Source organism: Pleurodeles waltl, chromosome 3_1 (assembly GCF_031143425.1).
Source record: "Pleurodeles waltl isolate 20211129_DDA chromosome 3_1, aPleWal1.hap1.20221129, whole genome shotgun sequence".
NCBI lineage: Eukaryota > Metazoa > Chordata > Amphibia > Caudata > Salamandridae > Pleurodeles > Pleurodeles waltl.
Genome location: NC_090440.1, coordinates 1,479,303,802 through 1,479,323,597, shown reverse-complemented (window position 1 = coordinate 1,479,323,597; position 19,796 = coordinate 1,479,303,802). Strand labels below are relative to the sequence as shown.

The 19,796-nt window shown below is 42.5% G+C and overlaps 1 protein-coding gene across 1 annotated transcript in view; it reads right to left on the bottom strand.

Annotated features, from left to right (window-relative positions):
• HNMT (histamine N-methyltransferase) overlaps positions 1-19,796 on the bottom strand; it is a 141,524-nt gene that overhangs the window by 41,665 nt on the left and 80,063 nt on the right. The window contains exons 5-6 of the mRNA XM_069225079.1: positions 13,027-13,157; positions 11,743-11,836 (exon numbers count right to left, since the gene is read on the bottom strand). Of these exons, the coding sequence (XP_069081180.1) occupies positions 11,743-11,836; positions 13,027-13,157 (225 nt within the window). The remainder of the gene's footprint in view (positions 1-11,742; positions 11,837-13,026; positions 13,158-19,796) is intronic.

The following is a 19,796-nucleotide window of genomic DNA, read 5'->3' as shown; positions in this document are numbered from 1 at the left end:
TTCAGCAAGTGCCCAGGAGCCACAAAAATCACCTTCTCTAACCTCATCCAGATTAGAGTGGAATTGCAGCATGAGGCACTGGTGCCGCTGCTGTTATTAACAACATGGGAGGAACAAGATTTGGCCACAGTACTACCACAGCTGTTGACCAAGGGGCCCTTCGATGTAGGGCTCATCAACTCTGCTGAACCTTTGAGGATAACAATACGCGAAGGGCTATCCTACCCTGGGTGCACCATTCCCTGCACTCTAATGAGGCAGGAGAAGGTATAGCACCCACAATCCAAGCGCTAATTGATCAAGGAGTCATTAACGTGGGAGTCTCCTCCTGCCATACGCTGATCTACCCCGTCAGCAAGAGTAGGGGAGGGACCTGGTCCAGTACCTCCCCCTCCCCTCAATGACATTGTAGTTCTAGAGTTTCCTGTAGTACCAGACTCATCTGTCATACTAACTAGCAAACCAGCAAACACCTGCTCTTTCTCTGTGGCGTAGTCAACACGTTCTTTAGCATTTTACTGCAACTGGACAGCCAGTATCTGACCCTGCTCACCTTCTGAGATGCTATACAGAGATTGTCCCAGGGATACTGTGATTCCCCTAGTATTTTTAACTGACTACTGAGAAAATACCTCACTAACTTCTAATCGAGCAGCACCTTTATATAGTATGTCATCGACATCCTGGTGTGCAGCATCTCTGAGGACCAGTGTTGCCAAGAGACTATAGCCCTCCTGACCGCACTTGCCGCAATAGGGTACAAAGTGGAAAAGGGGAATGTGCGGCATGTACAACATGAGGTTAACTATTGTGCCAAGTAATCTCAGGGACCGACATGTGGATAATGCTGGATTTCGTAGACTCTATCAGGGCTAAGACACCCTAAAGAACAAAAAAGTGTATGCAATATTGTTTGGGACTATGCAACTTTGTCGGACAATGGGTCTTTGACTAGAGCACGTTCATTGCCCCATTACTCAGGGTTATGAAGGAGGTGGAAGCGAGCCACGAGGAACTAGCATGGATGCCTAAGATGCACAAGACTTTAAAAAAACAGAGATATCGCATTCCCCTATACTGGGAATGCCCGACTACATTAAATAATTTTTCTTATTTAGTCACAGTGACAGGCAAGTCATGATAGCGTCCCAACCCAAAAAATATCCCTGGGACACAAGCCCCTTACGTATTGCTGCAGCCTCTTGGACTCTGTCATGCAGAATCATTTCCCATGCGAGCAGGTGCTGGCAGCACCAGCATTTGCCATCAACAAAAGCACCTCCATTGTGATAGGGCACTGCTAACACTGTATGCAAAGCATTCAGTGTTTGCGGTCATACATAAGAGCAAGAGCACGCTGACTACACAACAGGTGTCAGGATATGAACTGATGCTTTCTAGGCCATCTCTAAAAATAGTGTGGTACCATCTGGTAAACCCAGCCACCTTTCTAGCGCATGAGGTCAATGAGGGAAAGGAGGCCCACAACTGTGCCACCTACACCCAGAAGGGATCAGTCAGGCAGAGGGGAATCCTATTTTAGAGTGAGGAATTATTCATTGACGGATCTTCCACAATAGACCAAGATAAAGGTGTAAGACACATGGAGCAGCAGTAGAGATGGCCCGTAGCCATGCAGCCTCAGAGGGTATTGCAAGTCGCCATACAGTTGACTCTTCTCCCCCACTTGTCAGCAAAGGCAGCAAAGCTGTCAGCCCTAGTTGAACCCCTCACTTGAAGTGCAGGGAAAATGGTAACCATCTACTCTAACTCTGCTTATGTCACCACCAGAGTGCACTTGAGCACAGGACAATGGAGAAGATGAGGGTTTCTAAAATCAGATGGCACCACCTTCGCACACAGGGATCTCCTAGACTTACTGAGAGATGTGCTAACTTTACCTAATCGTGTGGCTGTGGTAAAATCTGCTGCTCAGACTGGAGCGAAGACTTCATATCCCATGGGAATGAATTAACTGATCAGATTACAAAGAAAAACAGCTTACGGCATGGTTAAACACACACACACATACTCCCCTCACTTCAACCTATGGAAACAGGACCATCACACAACAAGCCATACACTGAGACAGCAAAATTATACTTGAAGGAGTTGCAGGAAACAGCACTTACTGAAGAAAAGGGGCATTGGCTAGCAAGGAGTTGCACACAAACCGCACACAACCTCATATAGCGACACATGCCCACAGGCAAACCTGTCATGCCACAGAGCCTAGTCAATGTGGCCTTATCACAATGACACTTACCTGCACACACAGAAAAAGATAACATGATAGCTGAGTTCAACAGAGACTAGTTTATCCACAACATTACCATGTGTTTAAATGGGTGTACCATCTTCCAGCTATACTCACCCAAACCTATATTGAAGTTTGTCATCGGCTATCCTCCAACCCATGGGATCAAGCACTACACATCAATTTTATTGATATGATTGAACGGTGTGATAACTACCAATATCTAACAGTAGTGGTCTGTCCCATACTCCAAGTGGATCAAAGCCAGCCTGTCTGCATTATAACACCAAGGCGGCCACATTCCTTATCAGCAGGTAATACCAAGGTAAGGTGTCCCAGACATTATCTGTTCAGACAATGGCAGACACTTTGTCGAGTCCATGTTTGACCACATCTGCACCCTTTGAGGGTCAATGCACAAATTGGTCTCAGCATATCATCCTTAAAGAAACAATGTAGTTGAAAGGCTCAACAGCCTGTTGAAAAACAAGTAAGCAAAATCTGCAGTAGTCTTGACAAAAAGTGACTCCACCAGATGCCACTATCCCTGTTCGTGCAAAGAAACACACCTAGCAGCGAATAGCACCTTACACCACACCAGATTGTAACTGGCAGACTGATGGAAAGACCTATCCTAAAGACACAGATCAAATTAAGCTTTGAGATGAGCCATCAGGCATTAGGGAACAAGTTTTACGTATGTCTCTCTGAGTTAACTAAAACCATTAAGTTCAGTTCAAAACAGGTCAGCCGCCGAAACTCTAAGTGCACGACCACCAAGCTGCCCTACCAAACACCAAAACCTGGGCAGGAAGTATATATCCTCAATTTCGTGGGGAAATGGAAACAGGTCAAGTTTGAAGGGCCTTACAAAGTAATCTTCCCAACACCTACTGCCCTTAAAGAGAAAGGAAGAGAGGCTTGAGTCCACCTCTCCTATGTGTGGCTAAAACCTTAACCGGCAAATCCCCCATGACCTACACCATGGACATTACAATGTATGTATGGTTTCTGAGATAACTTACAACCTACAGCTCTTGTCCTATAGGTCTGCAAACAAAACACAAATGAACCACTTTTTCAGCAGCCCCCACCTTTTCAGTAACAACTTCCAGAACTCTCACAAGACCAAAGCACCCTAAGACAGAGACTATAGAGTGTTTTTTTGACTGTTTTTTATAGACATTCTACTACAAATTCTCTTATCCAAGCAAGACACCCCAGGTGCCGCAGCGCTCGACCAGTGCTAAGACATCCCTGATCATCAGAAGACCACAGATGTTACCGCAGAAAATCATCCCAAGACCTGAAAAATTCCAAAAGTTATGTATCATTATACCCTTGTACACCCTTTGTTTGTTGTGGGAGTGGCCCCATCCGTCCATCGCCAGAAATCTTCCTAGGCACAGAGCCTACCTCAACATTGTTACAACGCTTGCGTAGGGGACTTTCCCACATCACTTATAATGGCACTGAACCTAATGTTAGAATTCCACATGAATTACATGATTACTCTTACATACCACCTGGTATCACAACATGACTGCTGTATTTGCCTATACATAAGCCAGACCATGTTCTGTCTGTTTGTTGATGTCGTAGGTGCAGATATGCTTTATCTATCCCAAGAGGTAGTCCCTGAGAAAGCAAAATGTCTCATCCACCTGTAACTTTGTAGAATCAGGACCAAGATACAACCCAGTAAGGAAGAACCCCACTGAATAGTAGTAAACATCCCTCGATAAGACCAATCCCACTACATTGTATCTTTACACCGAGCCTAGCGACATTCAAACTGAGCTAGACAGGATGCGCAGGTGGGCTCTGTAGGGGAGGACCCTGTTTGGCCCGAGACTTTCCAGAAAAGAGGTTCTTAGAAGTAGCAAAGCCACCACAATAGTGCACAAACACGTCCACTCCCACCTCTGTCTGTTATCCCAATGTGGCACTTAGCGTGTCTAAGGCAGCCTTCTTTAATAACAATTGGATCCAAGACATGAAGTTCCTGTGTAGGGTCATGTACCTCAATGATACAAGGGGAAGTGCATCTCTTAGGGTAAGGCTAAATGCCAGCACAGACACCACAGGCCAAGAAATCTGAGATAGGTACATGTGGGCAAAGGAAAGGAGCAACCCCTGATTGTACAGAAACGTACACTATATTCATTATGTTTCAGAGGCAAAGGAATTATCCCTCTCAGCATAAATGAAAATTGTGGAGCAATACTGCATGTACAAGGCATGCACTTGGGCACCCCCGCGCTGACGGACTACTACCAGCAGTGTGGAGAATTCTCTTATGCTGCTGATTATGTTGGTTGGGCTCAGTACAAAGACATTCCAGAAGAAGTCAGACTGTTCACTGACACTCAAGTAAACACAGGAGGGTCCATACCCTTCTTCATACTACAGACACAAGCAAATGTCCGCTGGTTGCAGATAACCAGGTAGGAAATCCTAAACATGATCAACAGTACTAAGCATGGCCTAGGTGTTATCAAGAAAGAACTGAGGGCCACCTGCCAAATGGTGGTGCAACATCGGTTTGTGTTGGACTTGATGATGCGATGGAGGGTGGTTATGCACCAAGATTGGTGTGTCCTACTGCACATTTATACCTGATAATGACTTGGACAATAGGACTGCATTCTCATTTATGTGCTGTTTTTGTGTTGTTTACTGCAAATGGTGGTTTCCTGCTGTCAAAACACAGTCGCCACATTAGGTAGACACAACAGAAACACATCAAACCTTGAATACTGTGACTGTCATAAAATATAGGGTGGATAAAGTAGTTGAAAAATCAACTAGAGGGAGGGAAGGTGGAGATGCACAAAAACAATGTCAATGGATTCTATGATATGTGCAAGCATAACAGCAAACTTAATATGCAATTGTCGATCCCACCCGACATGACCATCACATCAACCCAGAGCCAGAAGTACGTGGCAACTAATTGACAGATCGCAGGTGGGGGACACATAGTCCACAGACAAACATGCCCAACAGGAAAGATCCAGATTGATTCCCCCGAGTACACAGCAACAACACAATGTACTTAGGAAACTGGCCCACAATAAAGCACATTTGGCCAGAGGGTTAAACATTCCCGAAACACCATAAAGTTAGATGCCCCGTGAAGAAAGGAACACACAGCCAGTCATAACACACCACACACACCACACACAGTGATCACGCGCTCCCCATGCTGGTCATCTGGACATGTTACCAGCTGGCCCACGCTATGTCAACCTAAGGTCGAGTCCCACCTGCATAATTTATCAGATGGTCAGATTTATTGCCTCGTGACTAGGCCCTGATTCCTTTTTTCAAAGAATACATTCAATTGTTTTATTGCAAGGCAAGACAATGTATAAAAAAATGCTGAAAACCTTGCAACTTTGAGAGACAGTCATTGGACCCCGACTCAGTCCTGCGCTCTCCCAGCTGTTGTTATTAATTAAATGGACTGTTCCTGCTTTGCCAGACGCCCCTTGTCTTATATTTATTGAAGGTAAATCCGCATTTGAGCAACACGATCTTCTCTTTTTCTGTGCCAACTCCCCTTGTGCAGCATACAGATCCCATTCCAAGACTGGGATACTCCAGACAATGATTAAAATTACTGTCCCAGGCTTGCAAGCTAGGCCTCTTAACATTGAAATGATATATATTGTTGGAATAACATGTTTAAGCTCTCTGCCCAGAATATGGAGCCCTATGTAGAATGTTGTTTTTCTCTACAGCCTACATTCTCCGACTGCGTGATAACTCAGAAAACCTTCTCCCAGAATACTCCTAACTCCTGCATGAGAAATGCACATGATTTACTCCTGCTTGTTTTTTCTCCTTTATTTTTTCAGTGTTACCCCCTTCTTACCTTCCATCCTCTGATCCCTCATATCATAGATCACAACTTATATTCTTTAAAACCCTATCCCTGAAATTGAACATTAACCAACCTCCGCCAGCCTATCTAGCTCACCAAGCCATTCACCTGAAACCACACAACCCTCATCTAAAGAGGAGTAAATGCATGCAATTTTTGCTAAGAGCACATTACTAATCACAATAACCTTGGGTTCTGACTACAGTGCTACTCTCAGTAAAAATACTGTGTTGGTTGTAGTAAGGTACTAGTGGTAGTAAGAGCTATATAATTACAATATCACTAACTTTTTGTGCCTTATAACTTTAATACTACTGAACCAATTTAGATCTACTGCCAAAAAGGATCCTTTACACCCCATGATCTATATTCCTGCAAAATTTCATCAACATCCCTTCAGACATTTTCTTTGTAGGTCTGTTTAAACTACACACAAAGACATGACACACCACTTCACTTCACTGTGTGATACACCAATCCACTCTATGACATGGCACTCAATGAGACACCATTCCCCTCTCTGAAATGCCAATCCATTCTATGACACAGCATGCCACTCCACTCTGCGGCATGCTACTCCACAATCCAGTCTATACTAATCCACTTTAAGTCACTCTACTCGACTGTACACCTCTCCACTATACGCCACTCAACTCTGTGCTATTTCACTGTACACAACTCTATGCCACTACACTCTACACCACTAGTCAATGCTATTACACTGTATACCACTGTACTATATGCCACTCCACTCTATGCTTTTCCACCCTACAGCATGCCACTCTACTCTATGCCACTCCATTCTAAACCACTCTACACCACTCCACTCTACTGCACTCTACGCCACCCCACTATATACAACTCCATTCTACACCAAACCAGTCTGTTATTCCACTATACACCACTGCACTTTATGCCATTCCACCCTACGACATTCCACTTCATTTGACTCCACTCTACACCACTTCACTCTATGCTCTCCCACTCTATACTACTCCACTCTACACTATTCCATCCAATGTCACTCTGTTCTATTCCACTCCATTCTATGCCACTCCACTCTATGGTATTCAACTCTACACCACTCCATTTTATGCCACTCCATTATTCGCTATTTCACTCAAAGTCACTCGACTCTACGCTGCTTCACTCTACGGATTTTGACTCTATGCCACTCCATTCTACACCACTCCACTATAAGCTGTTCCACTGGACACCACTTCATTCTATGCTTTTCCACTCTATGCCACTCGACTGTAAGCCACTTCAGTGTACACCACTGCACTGAGCACTGTTCGGCTCTACGCCACTTCACTCTATGTCACTCGACTCTATTCCCCTACACTATGCCACTATATTCCATGACACTTCACTAATCGACTGTTCCACATTACTGTACACTGTTCCACTGTATGCCGCTCCACTGTACGCACCTACACAGTATGCAACTACACTCTACACCACCTCAGTCTAAGTGTTTCTAGTCTACGCCACTCTATTTTATTCCACGCCACTCTAAGCCCCTCTACTCTAAGTCACTCCCCTCTAAGCTATCTCACTCACTCTACTCTATATCACTCTACACTACTCCGGCTTTATGGTATTTAACTCTACACCATGCCACTCCACGCTATTCCACTGTATGTCACTCCACTCTACCCCACTCTACTCTAGGTAACTCCACTCTATGATATTCTACTCTACACCACTTCACTGTATGCCACTCCACTCTATGCTATCCCACTGGACACCACTTCACTCTGCACACCCCACTGCATGCCAATCCAGTCTCTAGCAATGCTGTGATTGGTTGCCGGCAACTTGACAGGAAAGTTTTTGTGTCTCAGGACCCAGTCCTACGGGTGGTGGGGTAGGAAACAAAAGTTCAAAGTGATAGAAGGGGTCAGGGTAGAGGTATCCTGACCCTGTGGGACTGATTGAGGGACCTGTGGAGCACCCTTTTTGGCCAAGAAATTGACATTTATGGGAACCATGGATCCTCAGTGGCACTCAGGTTGGCCCGTGTGACTCTGAGACAGATCTGCAGATCCAGACTCTAATAACAAAAATACACCCACTCACAAACCCACTCAGACTTACTCACACACTCACAGACCCACAAAACTACTACCAAACCCAGTCACAAACCCACACAGCCACTCCCGCTCACACCCACTTACAAACTCAAACCACCACTCACACACCTAACTCACCCATACAGCTAATCGCAAACCAATTACAGACCCACAAAATCACTACACACCCACTCACACACAGACCCACAAAACCACTACTGCACCTAGTCAGACCCACACAGCCAGACCCACAGCCACTCGTGCACCCACTTATACACCCACACAACCACTCACAAACCCACGTACAGCCTCTCAAAACCACTTGTAGACCTACTCACAGACCCACACAGCCACAAGTACACCCACTTAGACACCCACTCGCAAACCCACAAAGCCACTATCATACCGAGTCACAGACACATGCAGCCACTCACATGGCCACTTACACATCTACACAACCACTCACACACCCAATCATACACCCATACAATCACTTGCACACCCATTCACAGGCATACACAGCCACTCACACACCTACCTACACAAACACACACTACCACACACACCCAGAGTCACACCCATACAGCCACTCACACATCCACAAAAAGACCCACAACGTGAGGTTGGCTGCCTACGGAGGGTTGGCTACAGTGCCTGGCTGCAGGGCAGGCCCTGGAAAGCCCTGCAGCTAACCAATTGCTGCTTACATGTGAAGACTGAGCTCAGTTTGGGTTTGGCTGCATGCGGCCACCACAACCCCCACACACATCAACATCTGTGAGCAGCATGGGGTTGACTGTATGTGGGGGTAGTCCGCAGGCCAGGGCCTGAAGCCAAATCCCATCACACATGGCTGAAGGCTGTGTGCAGCGGCAGTTGGGTAAAAGTTGGTAATTAAATATTACTTTATGTGACGATAACTCTAGAAATTCACGGAGAAACCAAAGGTTACCGGGGCATATTAGTTAAAAAAACTGAATAAAAAAAACCATAGAGATTCACTAAAAAACCAAAGGTTCAAGATTTTACACACATAAAACCATTATGCATATAGTTATGCTTATCTCAAGAAACTATAACTGGTGCCCTATGATAACTATAACTCACGTTCGCACCATACACTGTTACCCCACATATTAGTCATCATATCTTTGTAATATCACTCCAACATTTGCAATAACGTTATTGATGAGAAAACCGTGCATGGTAGGGGCTGGAGTTATAGTTATGTTAGGACATGAGTTATAGTTTCTTGTGATTACAAAATATACTTCTGAATTTTCTGATTGAAAATGAAAACATATTGTGCTAGTGGTCAGCCAGTTAATCAATTTTTCTTTTACTTACTTACTCTAAGTGGCCCAGTATTGGGATATATTAAAACAAGCCAGAGAAATAACAATACCCTTCCCTACAGCACTTTTATCCCCACTTTCCGAGTTTTCCTACTCAGAATGAGGAGATAATATGGTGTACACACGATTACTGGAATTTTTCTCTCTTTAAAACTAATCGGTGCAAGATAATTTTACACTATTTGTAAGGCTGAGTTGGACTCAAACAACCATTTGCACCTGATTGGGATTTAGCCACACTATCAGAATGGTGGTGACTAATGATGGCGTTGGTGGTGACCCTGTGACTCTTCTACTCAAGGCAATACAAGGAGCATATGTACCTCACATTCTGGGAGGTCTGATGCAGCTCACACCTGTAAATAATTATTGAATCTCTGCAGTTCAGTGGTCGATATGTGTGTTTGCTTCACTTTGAAAATATTCAGGAAACAGCTCATTGACATGAACACAACTCTAGGGTATGTTGACTATTAGCTGCAGGAAGTCTGTCTAATTGACATGTGTTTTATGAGAGTACCTGGACACATACAGTAACTTTTAAGATATGTTATGATGTCTATTATTTACTTTCATTAATTATTTTTAGAATTTATATTCAGAATATACCCCTCAAATGAATCATCAGTTTCCCCAAAAGTATGTTCTTAGAATTACAGCACAGACCATATAGCGACTCCAAAAATCCATTATCATTCACACATTCTCTAGATGAGTTATGGTCAGGGCCTTGGGGTCACTTCAATAATAAAAAGAGACAAAATAGCATCCCTCCACAATAAATACTAAATTATATTGAATATGTTTGCTTGTCTTCTACTTCTTCCTTTCTACTACACAGATTTGCATGGCATTTGGCAAAGCGCAACAAAGCAATAAAGATTATACGCCTGTGTGAATATTACTTTATCGCAATGTATGTGTGTTCTTTCCTCCCTGATTTAGGAAATAAATATAGGCATATGTTTAAAGTTAGTGTGGTTTGAAGAAAATGTTCACGAAAATTACAAAAGGACATGAAGCTGACCATTTCTTTTACAGAAAGATGCTCATTTTCGTTTCTCGCTGCAACACACTGACGTAGTGAACTGCAGCATTCACCTCTTTGTTGACTATTTTGCTTTCCAAAGGTCACTACAGCAGTGGCTTTTGTCCTCCTATCAAGCTTTCCAGTTGATCTTCTTAGTGTCAGGAAGCCTTGGGGGTGACCACACGGTTCTCAAAAGCATTTCATCACCACCATTTTCACTTCATTGGTTCATCTCCACAACTGGAGCAAATGCAAGCTATGTGATATCAGTTGCATGATACAGCCAAACACGTTCTACCATTGCAAAGTAAAAGCAAATACATGCCATGTGAGACCAGTTGCATGATACAGCCAAACAACTTCTACCATTGCTAAGTAAAACTGGGAAAAGAGAGAAGGGCCTGCAATGAATCAAACACTCACAACCGTTCTTCCCTACCTATTTCATTTCAGTAGGTGCTATTCAGTAATGCTGCACCACATAAGTTAGGCATACGTAAGCACTGGGATATCTTACTTAAATCCTAGAGAAAGCAAAGATGATCTTTTTAACGTGCTTCCCATTTAAGAGAAAAAGACTGAATAACTGTATTGCAATCAAGTTTTTATGAGTGGCTAATGTGGCTCAAAGCTAAACCTAGAACTGGAATCCGCAATGCAATGTTCTCTGCACTGGGCTTCTGAAAAGATAAAAACTGCATGCTGAAGGGAAGTTGGTGCTATGAGCAGTTTGTTCAAATTCAAAGCTCTGGGGAATGGTTGGACATCTAGTTGCTATATACCTTTCTAGAAAAAAACATAAATTAGATGTCAAACAAAGCTGTATTTCTAGTTTTAAACCATACTTTGCTGTCTGCTGTAAATGTTATAAGTTCCCCTATAACAATTTGTCCGTAGACCTTGATTTCATCTGGGAAGTCCGACATTACCTGTTCAATTTGTAAAGGGCTTTTTTTTTATTGATGCCAGTTACGCTAATATGAGTACTAAGAGCATACAAATCTAAATATCTAGCATCAAAACATTGGATTATTTCTGTTGTGCATGTATTTAAAGATGCAGTAAAGCTCAAAGACAAGAATCTGGAAATTCTGACAAGGGTGTAATCGTGAAGGTAGAACATACAAAATACCCACCTGATACTATGATAACAAGGAGTTTCCCGTTCGGTGCCAAACAACTGCTGAAAAATTCCAAAGTTTTAGTGGCATCTTTCACATAATATAGCATCTAAAATAAAAAATAAAAAAAATGCACACTGTCAAATACCGTCACAACAAACTTTGTAAAATGTCCAACTTATTTATGTTCCTTTGGCTGATATAGAAGAAAATATGAAAATTACCCTAGTGCATAGGCAGTGCAGGGGCCCCCTTGTGGCCCCCTGTACCCGTTCTCCACCAGCCTTTTCATGGCAGCGTGACTGCCATGACAAGGCTGGCGGATTACAATCTCTGCCACCACCAGACCACCGGGATACAAAATCCTGGTGGAGCTGGCAATTCCCTGGTGGTCAGACCGCCAGGCTTGATATGTGGCAGTTGGACTGACACCGCAAGTGTGGCGATCGTAAGACTGCCACACTCGTAATCAGGCCCTATACCCCTACTGGTTGTGGAAAGGGCATCTTGCTCACAACTCTATGAAGCTGCTGGTCCAACGTAAATGGTAGTATATTATGGAAATCGCATTACTTTCTTGCAAACACTGACTTAAAAAGAGGAACTGCAAAGATAATTGTTAACAGAGTGTTTCAAACAGGAAACATAAATACTGGAAACTTGCGTTGCCATGCCGAGTCACCAAAACTGTCACTTCTTCCTTCCTCTTGTCTGAAGTATTCATTCACTCCGGTACCATCCAATTTTCCAACCACATTATTTTTTTTAGGGACCTATGCTACACATTTCCCCTTCTTTGGATCTATTCACATGCATATGCATTAATTTATTACATATTCTGCATGCATTATTCCCTTTCATCCCACTTTGTTTGCATCAACATTTTTCAGAATTCTTTGATTTTATGAAATGTTGATTTGTTTGCACCAAAGGCTTCACAATCAAAGTGCAAAGAAATCCTATTTTTAAGTTGTACGTGAGCTCTGAGTGTAGATATTTGCAAATATATAGCATTTGCTTAGAAGCTTTTGACTAGGCGGAATATTTATAAGTAATGCTTGGATAATGTTTCTGATTACCTATCAAACTAGGTAGGTTAAAGGGAACACCACAGAACAGCTTCTATTTATCAGGCAGGCAAAGTACATGTTTATGGACATTTATGAAGGAAACGCAATGTCCCAATTAACCCAATATTCGATAAACCACTATGCATCCCCTTTGGACTCTCCATGAGAAGAGATGTGAAACTGAAAATAATGTCTATTTGTGAAAATCTTTCATGAGATTTAACTATACCTGTATCATATGAATAAAGTCATATTTCTTCTGTTGGTGTTTCCCCTTCATTTCACTTTCAAATTCTGCTGATGTCTTATTATGCCAGGTAAAGTTCACGTTTTCAAGATTTGATGTCTTGGCAACGAGCTCTGAAACAAATAAGTAAATACTAATTGTTATATAGCAACTAGCTAACTGAAACAAAACTTATATACTGATTGTTACAATTTTTGTTTCGCCGAGCAGTAAAAAGCCATGTGTGTAAAAGATAGGAAACATATATAACTTCAACAAAGCTTCCATTTTAGTAATTTAAACCTAAGCTAGATCTCTGGTAGCTATAGCACGGTGCAGGCTTAGTGGGAAAATGTGCAATGTATTGAGAAGTACGAAAACAGATAAAAAGTCAGTTCAATAAAATCCTCTCCCCCCCAATTTATACAACTAGAGTAAAATTTGATAAATGTAATCAATCAAAATGACAAAAAAATCCAAAAGGTCAAACCAGAGATCTTATTTTTTTAGAGACTTCACAAAAAAGACACCTTGAAAAAGCTAAATGTCAATGAGAAGTACTGTTTGCAGGTGGCTGGGACAATGGCACAATTTCATGCGGACCGAGATGTAGAGCTAATATGATACACCCAGCAGAATCTAACTGGTCTAAGGTTTTATATTGAGACTTGGACTCTGAAATGGAGGTCAAAATTCTTCAGCAGTGCTAGACTGTATGCTGTAATTGGCAAAGTCCTCTTGAAGGTGAATAGCCACTGGGCAAGCTCTTGCTGAAGCCGATGGGTTTGGTGTGAAAAGCTCAGATTGGGAGCAATTCAAATTTTGCAGTCGACAAAGTTCTCGCAAAGGGTGGATAGTTTTTGTGCCTTAGCCCAGTCAAGATTTCTACCTTCAGACCTAGGGCCTCATTTATATGTTGTGGTCCTCGGATGATGGATTACTCTGTGGCACTGATGGAGGTGCCAATCAATAAATTTTGAAATGCTCATCAGCCTAGCAAACAGCAGACATTTAAAAGATTGAGAGGATCCACTTCCAAGGTAGTGCCTGCCAACACATTGTAATTTTTCCTGACGGCTCTGTCAAACATGAAGGAGCTGTGCGACAAAGTGGGATTTTCTTTTTGAAAGTAAGTGAAAAACAATGTTCTCCTAGCCATGGAAGTATATTCTCACGGTGAGGGGGCCATTGTGCACTTTTCAATGTCCCTTATCAACAGGTTTTTCCTGAGGGTGACGGGCACTGAAAATTGGCTATCTGTCCGCCAATCTAAATAAGGTCGGTGGACATATTGCTAAATCTCAAACAGTGCGATAAAGTAAGGGCTGTCAGAGAAGTTCGACCACAGCAGAAATGGAGTAGTCTCTGCTACTGTCAAACTATGGTCTGTTCATGTTCAAAATCAGATGGGCACACTATAATGTTGGCGGGGAGGGAACCCCATAACAGTTGCAGCGGAGTTCTTTTCCGCAGTTCAAACTCCTTCGGTGTGGCAAGTCCGAAGAGATATCCGATTAAATCAGACATTGTTATGAGCTCCTATTGGCATTCCGTAGGTCTTCTGAGTCCAAAAATTCCTCACATTTCAGCATTTCTGGAGCAGAGCCTCCTGGTCACTTCTAAGGCTGCCAGGATGTCAGGGAGAGCACTTAGGATCCACGTCACTCTGGCAGAGGCCACTAGAAGGGTCCAGTCCATTACCAGTTTCTCCTCTTTCACTGGGCACTTCACAAATAAAGCCTCATGCAGCACACTGTGTCCCCATAGCCACACAGGAGGTCAGATAAATTGACCATTGCAGTCCACTGTCTGCAGTAGAAGTGAAAGCAAGTCAAGCCCGTCAGATCTACCCACAGGTATCAGACACCAGACTGAGTCTTTTTTTTGTTCCTCTGCAGGTCCACAAAGTGTTCTGAAGCAATGGGAATGAGGTTCATTTTTGTGCAGTTTACTAGCCACTGGGTAGGGGTTACTCCTGGACACTATCTAACAAATGGGGACAAGTTGCAGGGGAATCATACCCACTTATGCAGCACATTCTGTTGCTCTTTATGCACACTATTCCAAAGTGCACTCTACAAAGAGAATCCAAGCTGGCACAGACTTTCTGCCCTTGAAGAGATCTTGTGTGCTAGTCAGGTGTGTGTTTATGGAAATTAGATGTCTTCTCCTAATCAATATCAAACTGGTTCTGTGACCAGTTCCCCTCATATGGGGATGAAGCGAGGCTGACTACAATATGTGCTGGGATTAAAAAGTTTCCCTGTCAGTAATTGGGGTGTTGGTTGATGGGGGTGTGAGCTGTTCCCAAACAACTGCCACAAATTCTGTCAGGGTGAACCACAAACAGTCACTAAATTAACCTTTGCTTAACCCTACGATAGCATGGCACAAAAGCAGTCAGCCTTAACTCAGAGACAATGTGAGAAGTATTTATGCAGCACATAAACAGTAATAAAGTGAAAACAGAACACAAGAAAAATCCATCATCAATTTAGGAAAATAGAGCAAATTTTAATAATTTACTGGTGTTCTGACAAAATATCAGAAACATATATTGTGTGGACAAACTATTGTGTCAGGAATACAGAGGACAAAAATATTGTGAAGGTAAGATTCTATAGGTAAGCAACGTTTTATCAAATATAATGCCACATGTATGTACGTTGATGACATGTATAACTTCAAGGTATGTAACTGTGGTGTTAAGGATAGTAAATCTGTATTTACCATTTGCTCTTACATTCTCGAAATTTCGGTCCCTCGATTTTTTGTACATTATATTCTTGCTACACTATATTTTTAATGCCGATATTCTGTCAGTGATCCAAAAAGTTTGACACCAAAATGACAAAAATCCAATCAGTACAACTGCAGTTATGGATTTTTAAAGTTTACTGTAAAAACTAGCACCTAAAAGATAAAAGCGCTGACATCCAGGCACGTGACACCGGGGCTACATCAAAAGTTATGTCCTATTGCAAAGGAGTGTGGGTCAGATACACAAAGTGAACTGGGCCTGGTTTCCGCTTACCTTCAGGCTTAAAAGAGATACTCTAGAAAAATGTCTGAGAGAAAAAAGTTCAGTGAGAGAAGGCAGCCAGCTGTGTACAAGGAGGTGGCATTCCTGTTGGGGAGCCACTGGACAAAATTGCAGTGAAGATGTCTACGTTTAGACTCAGTCTATTTTTTAGAAGTCGAAAATCTCCAGCTGGGAGGAAGCTGCAGGCTGGCTCCACGAGGCCATATAGTACATAAACTAGGAGCCGCTGAACAGTATTTGCTACTTTGAAGACAAACGTAGTGGAAGCTGCCACAAAGTCTGCCTGACAAGCAATGCACCTTGGGATAATCGACGAGCAGGTAGGCCGTGGTCTTGTCTCAGTATTTTTGAGAAAAAATTACCTAAGTCTTGGGTTTTGGACTTAGGCTATCTGGAGATCTTTAGCACCACTTTTAAGGGTCCTGGACTGGAGGGGCAGCACTCGGAGGGTCAGGACTCACTCAAGCAGAGGCAGACTCCAGGTGTGAGTTCAAAATGATTAAAGCCTTCTTTATCCCTGAGGCTATGATCAAAAGTTCAACCAACTAGCTTTTGGAGTCACTTTAGAAGTTCTGGGTTCAACATAATGTGTATGGCTCAAACAGCAGGGCAGAGCTCTGGGGTTGCAAAGCAGGCTTCTGGGTACAGAACAGCCTTTTTTGTGCAGCAAAGCAGTCTTCTGAACCACAGCAGAATGCAGACCTCTGAGTCTCCTTCCACAGGTCGAGAAGGTGAACTGAAGTGTAGGTCGGAGGGTCCCCTCTTTATCAGTGCTGCCTTCTTTAAAGTGAAAGAAACATCTGGAGGCTTCCCCTCATAAAACTGTCTGTAATTTTGTGCCTACCTGCCCTAGCTCCAGCCTGGCTACAGGCACAAAAAAGCTGGAGTGAAGTTCTTTGTGTGTGAGCAGGGACCAGTCTATTGATGTGTACGTGATGGCCCATTTAAGCAAGCCCTGCCCTGCTATTGTGTGGCTGTCTTGGAGGAACATACAAAGGCTAACTGCCAACACCTAGTCATGTGAACCAGGAACAGGCTGAAAGCACCAAGTGGAGGGACAAAAAATGCCAACTGTCTAAAAGTGCAATTTTCAAAATTGTGACTTAGACTCCGACTTTACCATTAAAGAGGGATTTAAATTATAATTCCCTCCAAAACATGACTGTCTTACCTGCTCCCAATCAATTCTTAGAACATATTAAGTGTAATAAAGTAACCCAATTGTTTTCCAGTGATTCCAGTGAGAGGTGAGAGAGTCAGGCCTCACAGTAGTGAAAAAACACATTTGTAAGTTTTTCAGTACCAGGACATGTAAAACTTAAAGTCACATATCTAAATTTTCAATTTCAACCCTGCCCTACCGGCTGTTTCGGGCCTATGTTTGGGATGCCTTATATGTATTCCAAATGAAGTTTTAGGCTTGACAAAGGGGCTATTTTACCAAGCTGGATTGGCAGTTTAACACTGCTGGAAGACTGCATTGGCCACCCTGAGACATGTTTTAAAGGGCTACCTAAGTAGGTGGCACAATAGGTGTTGCAGGTCCACTAGTAGCAGTTCATTTACAAACCCTAGGTATAGGATATGCTGCTGTACTTGGTACGTATGTGTAAATTAAATATGCCAATCAGGTGTAAATCAATTCAACCATGTTTTAGGGAATGAGCACAAGCACTTTAGCACTGGCTAGCAGTGGTCAAGTGCACAGACTTCTAAGGACAATAAAATAGAATTCAGAAAAATTGGAGGATGGAGGCAAAACGCTTCGGGGAAGGCCAACCTAAGGCTGACAGGGGTAACATTCTACTTCCCAGGACTCTCCTTACGCTAACCTGTGAATGGACCAGCCCAACCTGTGCTCTTTTCAAGTTAATTAACTTCTTGGAACCTCACCAGCTGCCGTTCTTGATCTGAACCCCAGTCCTAATCCATTTTTCTGCTCTGGAATCATTTTTCACTAAGGTAGAGCACTGGCAGAGGTCACTGATTGTAGGGTAATGTAAATTAGCCTCAATGAGCTTCAGGCAGGGACAAGCTAACATTGTAAAAGTTAGTTTTCCAAAATATGTACAAATCCAGTTTCACAGTTGTATTGGATGTTTCATATATGTTAATACATGTTACAACAGCGTTTGAATCACTTCTCCAGCTTGCCCCAAACCAAATTTGATATATTAATCTGTAATGTAAATTTCTCATAGGGCAGACAGAGTATTACACAGCAAAAATAGCTTTTTGGATCTTGTCACTGTAGGGATACGGCAACCTTACATTTCTGCATGTTCTCTTTTAAATACAATACAACCTACCCCTTGTGGGCTGTAAGGCAGATAGCTGCGTGACATATTATTTAATGGGATTTGTTTGCACACCAAAGGGTTATTTTGACAGGTAGTGTTGTAGGTTTAGTCCAGCTACACTGTGAGGCTTAAAAACATGCTTTCCTATGTCACACTACTAGATAGCACATAAAGTGCTACAGTCGAGAGGTGATGCTTACCTTTCCATGTCATAGGTGTTTTTCTGTACCAGGAACTATGGCCTTATAAGAAAGTTAAATATGGCAATTAGGATTTAGCTAATTTTACCAGATTTTAGGGGTCAGAACACATGCACTCTGGCCTAATTAGCATTGTCCCAGCACAGAGAGTCACAAAACCAACAGTATCGTTCCAAATAAAAATGGGGTGACCACGCAAAAAGGGACATTTTTTCACAAAGCAGATATGGCCAAAGCCTCTAGATGTTAACCCTTCACTGCAGGAAGTATTGCCATTACTGTAAACAGACGGAGCCCAAAGACTTGCAGTTACTGGCTTTTTCAGAAATTACTCTGATGTGGCCTAACTCTGACAGAATATTCTGTGTGACCACTCTCTGTGCCATTTCCTTCAGCATAAAGAAAAGTGGTATGGCAAACAAAGCAGCACAGTTGGTGTATGTGTTGCAATGGTTGTCCAGTAAGGGCTGCCAATTGCGTTCAGGACAAATCTAATTAAGAACAGCTTTAGGCAATATTAAATACACACAAATTTGGGCCTAACAGCTGTCACTTTTAGTGAAGGAGATGTGTGAAATCCAAATTCGACAAAGTGGCAGTACTAAAAACAAATTTGGGCAAAGCCGCATGAATACAAGAAGTAGAAGTGCGTATGACGTGTACCTGAATAGGAGGAAAAGCTCAATCAATTTAAACCATTGTTAACTCTGAGCATCTGGGAAAGGTGTGGGCGAAGAGCTTGTATGTTTCAACCTTGATTGGCACATTTTACTTTTTTCTTTCCAATGAATAAAGCATAATTTTATGCAACACAAGCTCTTAGCACTGGGGATTATAAAAAGGGTAGATTGAATCATTAGTTCCAAACATTTGTCTTGTTGGATCAATTTATACTGTAATTTCGCTAGCTTAAGTGGTTAATGCTTTTCTTGTCAGTTTAAATGTTACTGTCCCTTTTTAAATGGCTTCCAGGGACTGTCTTTTGCCTTGCAGTTATTCTTCTACTTGAGAGGGAAATTGAGTAGTGGAAGGTAAAGTGTTCTTCAATCAATATTCTAGTAGGGTAACTTGATGCTGAAATTGAGCTTGTGTTTAATTTTTTTTCATGTTTTTCACCAGCATGTTTTTGGATCTGGGGTGATCTTTGCTGTCACATTGATCCATTACACCTGTCTATTCTGGCATTTGAAGAGGTGATTTCTGACATCTCAGATTCCAAGCGTATGGATT